Source organism: Myzus persicae, unplaced genomic scaffold (genome assembly GCF_001856785.1).
Source record: "Myzus persicae strain clone G006 unplaced genomic scaffold, MPER_G0061.0, whole genome shotgun sequence".
Taxonomy (NCBI): domain Eukaryota; kingdom Metazoa; phylum Arthropoda; class Insecta; order Hemiptera; family Aphididae; genus Myzus; species Myzus persicae.
In genome coordinates, this window is record NW_019101446.1 from 2113 (window position 1) to 8953 (window position 6841).

At 29.3% G+C, this 6841-nt stretch overlaps 1 protein-coding gene across 1 annotated transcript; it reads right to left on the reverse strand.

Moving 5' to 3' along the window:
* Positions 1-1194: 1194 nt before the first annotated feature.
* On the reverse strand, positions 1195-1968 carry LOC111029092. The gene has a single exon (XM_022307943.1). It carries the CDS (start codon positions 1966-1968, stop codon positions 1195-1197), a length of 774 nt encoding a protein of 257 aa, XP_022163635.1.
* Between the last annotated feature and the right edge of the window lie 4873 nt (positions 1969-6841).

Consider the following 6841-nt stretch of genomic DNA (forward strand, 5'->3'; position numbering starts at 1 on the left):
ATCTAAATTTGACTTTTGTAAGTATTGTGACAAATTATTTGTATATCCTTATAACTTACTTGAAATATTAACTGCTACAATAAAATTAAAATTACATAATATGCCATTTAACATACCGTTAGTTCTAGTTAAGTCGGTTCCACGTGTTCCCTCAGTTTGTAATTGTTCCAATGCAGCAACAATGGGCTGCAAAAATTCTTTAAATAGCAAAACCGATTCATGACGTAAAACTCATCTTGTTTCACACAGTGATTTTAATTTTGTAGCTTGAACATTTGGTTTTATTTTCAAAATTTTATATAGTGGTTTCGAATAGTGGTTCGCTTAGCCGAACAATTAAAAAATGAGCAACAATCAGATATCACCCCAAAAGCATTTCTAATATCTTGTATTTTTGCTGCATCTGATAAACAAAGATTCAACGAATGAGAAACGCAATAAGGTATACAATGCTTTTGGGTATTTTTCTTTGATAATAGCTTGAACTCCTCGAAAGCTGCCCCTCATTGCCGTAGCACCTTCATATCCTTGCCCACCTAATTTATTTAGATCAAAGCCAAGTTTTTCTAATGTATTTTGTAATGTATTGGCTAGCCCTAAACCAGTAACATCATCAACTGAGACAAACGTAAGAAAATCTTCCCTGATTTTCAATAGTTTCATCAAAATACCTTATACATAAAGAAAACTGTTCTACCTGAGTAATGTCTGTAGTTTCATCCGCAAGAACTGTAAAAAATTCTGCTTTAGAAATTTCATTTACTAAGTGAGATTGAATAAGTTCTCCAAATATTGTAATTATCTCGTTTTGTATTATAAGACTGGTATATAATTCTCGGGAACTGGTTGTCTCAAGATGTTCTTTTAAAATAACATCACCACTATTGGCCAGTGCCGCAACTAGAATTTTTGAGCCCTAGGACAAAAGATTATTTAGGGGCCACTATCTAGCATCACTGCACCAGGGTTTAAATTAGTGAACAAATTTATTGGAGTCAGTTAGATAAAATTCAACAAACAAACATAATCTTTATTAAAAAGTATTTCATACATGTAAAACATACATTTTAGTAAAGAACAACACTTTTAATATCCATCATATTAATTTATTATAAATAAAAACACATGAAAGAATAAGTTAATTATAATAGAATAAAGTTATACATTTTATAAAAATAATATGATGTTAATATTTTAAACAAATTTCATCTTTCTTGCTTTCAAATTAGCGAAATCTTTAATTAATTTTTCTGTTTTTAATTCTGAAGTCCGCTTTTGTTCTATATTGAGTATAGCAATGTTTGAAAGTCGATTTTGGCTACAAGAATTTCTTAAATAATTTTTTATAATTTTTAATTTTGAGAATGACCTTTCAGCCGTTGCTACTGTAACTGGCAGTGTTAAAAATATTGTACAAGCTACTAAGATTTCTGAGTAACTTGTTGCTATATCATTGGTAAGTATACAATTGGCCATTTCATTTATAGTTTTTAAATTTTTATTTTTTATTAATTCTTTTAATGATAAAATCTGACCAGTAAAATCAGAACTAATGTCATCTTTATACGTTTGAATAAAATCATATGACTCCTTTACAATATTATCTTCTCTTAAACATAAGAGATTATTTGGATTAAGAAAATCAAATGTAGTACATACATTGTCCATTGCTTTAAAACGAATATTAAGCTGCATTAAAACAGTATCTATAATAGGATAAAATACTTTAATTTTAAAGTTTTCTGTTGTTATAGTTGACCGCCTATCTCCATCGACTTCATCAAAATGTTTTTTTGCATATATCTGACGAGGTTCAGTATATGTAACAGGTAAGCTCCATCTCAAACATAATGACTTGGCATTATTTACTATATCTTCATAATTATTTCTCAATTCATTTATTAAATAATAAACATCTTTTAATCTGTCTCGTGCATTTTGTAGATTCATATCTTGTTGTTGTAACATTTTTGAAACACCATGAAGTGGCCGTAATATGTTTTCCCAAACACTCAACATCAACACAAATTGAAAAGATTCCATTTTTTTTTTTGTAAAGATTGAGCTTCACTTCGTTCGTCAGACTTCTCACTGATTAAACTTATGTTAATCAATGACTTAAGTACATCAATATATCGTTGTTTAAGAGCTGAGACTGATTCGTGTCTGGCTTCCCACCGAGTTGGACATATTTTTTTCAATACTTTCTTTCTAATTTTGCAAGCAAAGTCTTCACTGAAAGCTAACGTGGCCCACCGAGGAGCGCTAGTACTAAAAAAGTTAAAAATAGCTTGAACAGTGGCAAAGAAATTATTTGCGACTTGAGTGCTTTTGGCTGCATCAGAAATAACCAAATTCAAATTATGTGCGCAGCAATGAACAAATGGTGCATTTGGTGCCACTGACATGATACGTTTTTGGACTCCACTATTACTGCCACTCATAACAGATGCACCATCGTATCCTTGTCCACGACAGTTTTTCACATTTAGATCATAAGATTCCAAAATACTATACAACAGATTTTCATAGTCAGCAGCACCATGTTTTTTTAATTCAAAAAAACCTAAAAAAGATTCTTTTATTTCAATAGATTTTTTATGGTAATCAATCACAACATAACGTAATACAACACTTAATTGATCTTTTTTTGTGATGTCTAAAGTAGAATCCATTATAATAGAAAACAATTTTGAATCTTTTATTTCTTTACATAATAAACGACGAAGTTCAACAGCTAATAAATCTATAATTTCGTTTTGAATTTTCCAACTAAAATATTTTGTTTTTAGACTCTCATTATTTAACAATTCATATAAAATTGGATCAAATTCAGACATCAGCTAGACAGTTCTTATAAAATTACCTTCACTATTGGATCTACTTTTTCCACTACCTTCGTTTCCCCTGAGTGCTGTATTACCTTCAGTCAAGTACAAAATTATTTTGATTATTCGGGTTAGTACATTTTTCCAAAAATCTGCTTCTTTGGAAATTTGTTCTTCAGTATGTCTATTTATAGTTTTATTCTCTGACCAATGAAGTCGAACACTACTGGCATAAATATGTGTTTGGGATTTTTCATGATCATTAATTTTGTCATTCATGTGATGCCAGTCATTTATCCCTACAATCCAATTGTTTTTGAATCCTTTTTGGTTTCTGTTTGCAAACAACCAACACGTTTCACAATACACACGGTTTAATAAAATAGAATAACAAAGCCATAATCGAGGAATTTGTAAACCTGATTTTGTTGTCATATTGTAATAACTGGCTGAAAATTTTCTTAAAACTCCACTACCATCTGGTGAGTAAGGAAAGTTAATAATAGGTCTGCAGTCTGCATGGACCATAACTCATTATACTATATTTCATATCACTGCTTATAATATCTTCAAAATGTCCACGGTCAGTAGGATATTCAGTTGAAAAATCTAATCCTAAAAAATTATTAGTTTATTTATCATATTCTGAGGATAGTAGATTTGTATCTAAATGCATATTTGTATAAGTGTAAATCAGGGGTCTGCAACTTTCTTAACTACGCTAAAAACTAATTTACTAACTATTAACTAAAAATCGAATTTAACACGTTATGTATGTATAATAAATTATAAGGTTATACTAATAATAATAAAACTTAAATAAACTATATTTATTAAAATAATACTAATATTTAAGCAGTGGTCGAAGTGGCTTAAAATGAGTGGAAGGATGTCTAAATTTTCATAATTTTCTTATTATGGTTTAGTTGATTTACTATGAGTTATACACCTATACCTTATTTATAATACGATTTTATATATATATAGGTTAGGTTAGTATCATAAATACAATCATAAATACCTTGTGTTAGCTTATTTGAAGGTGGATCTTCTTCATTGCACAGTTCTAATACATTTGTATTTGAAGTAACAGTTTCACAAACCAATGGTTGAATTAATGACAAAGTGCTTTCATTATGGAGTTTTATGGATTTTTCAACTATAAAATAAATTCAACATTTAATATTTAAATATTTATACATTAAATATTAAATACAATATAATTACCTTCTATTGACTTAATAAACATTGCATTACCACCATCTCCATCTAGTCTTGATACATTTGAATTTGCAGAAATAGTTTCACAAGCTATAATAGTTGAATTTTTAATTAGCAATAACTATCTCATGGTGACCATCAAGTATCAACTAACACATGGTTTAATAAAAAAAAGTACTAGTAGAAAAAAATATTATTTTAGTTAAGTATAGTCAGTAGGTATAGGCACCTACTATTTATTAATTATTTAATAGTAAGAACTAAGAGGTAATAAACTAATAAAATGAAATTATTAAAAATGTATACAAAATAATTATGTATTTCTTACTAACCTATGATATCAATTTCTATATTAATTATAGTTTATTAAATACAACCATATAATTACCTTGGGTTGACGTTGACTCAATTTGGTATGAACTATCTTCGAATTCTACAGATTTCGAATTTGAAATAACAGTTTCAGAAACTGGAGATTGAATAAATGACAAAATACTTCTATTCCCTTTAATAGATTTTTCTTTCTGTTTCAACATTTTTCTTGCTCCACCGGACAATCTAATTTTTTTCAACGGTTGTTGAGAAGATTCCATTATTATTATTATTAATGTACAAGTGTACAACATACAATAATAATGAAGAACAGAATACAGAAGTCAAACTAGCCACTAAGTAAATAACATTAACTAATAAGTAATAACTAATAAGTTATATAGATACTCGCACGAGTCGCACAGTCGTACCTCGCACTGCTCGCTGTACGCAAATACCAAATAAAGAACGCGATGATTTTGTTTAATACTATTCCGAGTGTTCCTACAACGCTAGCCACACTTGCAGTCGTAATATTATTAATTTATAGTATTTATACACAATATGAATAGTTCTTATATAGGATCATCAGCGCGTGGCATACTGGCGTGTCATAGTCAAAACAAACAAATCGTTAGATAGGCCGCCGTGGTGACGTAAATAGCGGGATTCCCGTTAATATTCCAACAAACGATAATAATAAATCAATTCCGGACTATAATTTTCAGTCATCAATATTTTGATAATAACTGTAATAGTGTAATAGCACAAACATTTTTAAAATTAATTTTATCTTACACAGTATACACAGTTGTCACAAATTATCACAATACAGTAGGTATTATTGGGTATATAAAAATTAAAAATTGTGAAAATTATAAATAGGGGCCACAAAATAGGAATGGAGGCCGTTCTCCAGGGCATTGCCCCGGCTGCCCGGGTGGATGTTGCGGCACTGCTATTGGCACGGTACCGTAAAAGACTACGAAAATTACCATCATTTTTGTCCGGTTCATCCATCGTTATACGTCCCCAATCCTCATGTCTTCGTGAAGCTATTTGCTGTCTCCCACAAAACCTGATGGTCTGAATAATTGGTTTCAATTTTGCTCGGTTAACTGATGTATCCTTTACTCGTTTTGTATCAAGCTGTATTATAATACTATCTTTCTTTTTATTCAAAATTGACATTATATTTTCAGCAATTTGAAAAGCAGACTGATGATAATTGGTTTTTTCATGATTTCTAAATGTATCAAGAGCATTTTTTAAGTTTGTGTGTGGTCTTACAACTAGTGTACCTACAGCAGTATTTAATCCCTTGCGAACATGATACGAGTTCAAAAATAACACACAAAACTTACAGAAAGAACCATTTTTATTGTTTGAATAAGCCAACCACTGGAATAAGTCAAGCCACTTCAATTGGAATGTCCGTTTAAATTTACCATGATCTACAGTTGGGAAATTATATTTAGCATCTGGAGTCCAAATATGACTTATAATTTCAATTTTATCTTCATCAGTTATTTTTCTTGAGGAATTGATATACAAACCAATATCATATTTTGAGTGATTAGAAGATTGAGTTGGACAACTATTTTTTGCTGTAATAAATTATAACTTATGAATTAAAGACTAAAACTATCTACCTATGTTCAAATTTTTTTACCAGTATCATTTGGCTTTGACACAGTTAACGTGCCTGAAGAATTGCTTGAATTGCTTTCAATACTATCATCCATAACCAACTATTTAGTTAAAGCAAATGTAAAGCAAAAGAAATATAATTAGCATTTTATTTTCATTATTAAGCAATTATACATTAAAGTATATAAATATATAGTAGATAATAGCATAAAATAACTTATTAAGCATTTATACATTAAAATATTAAAATATATAGGGGATAAAAGCATAAAATAAAAAAAAACCATTGTCGGTGATCTAACAATAATGAATCATTATTGTCGTATACCTATCTCTCGATGGTACACAAAATAATTGTTAATAATTTTCACACTATTAAATCACTTTATTTAAACAAAACAAACACAAAAATATTAAAATAGAAGAAGCATTTACAAACATGCGGACCTGGCTAGAAAAACCACACTGCCCCCGTACCGTGGTTATTATGTTCTTAAATATAATTTTACAAACTGCTGCCTCAGCTCATTTGCTTCGTTGGCCTATTGTTAAGAAAAATGAATATAAAAACAATTTAACTATTTAGCATAAAGGAATATTGGTACATACAACACTCCTTTATGTTATTAAAAAAAATATGTCCTCATATTTTACATTTAAAACTATGCAATGGTAATGTATACAATACTAAATTTAAAACTAGTTATATTACGCATTTAGTGTATGGAGTGTGGAAAGGTAAACCGGAATGACGTATATATTTTCTGAGAGGAAAACTTTTGGGATAGGGTAAAATAACTAAAATGTATAATTTTTCAAAACCTTCTATA

Bases quoted from the DNA above. Each gene is read 5' to 3' on its own strand.
- LOC111029092 (XM_022307943.1), bottom strand. From the start codon at position 1,968: ATGTTACAACAACAAGATATGAATCTACAAAATGCACGAGACAGATTA.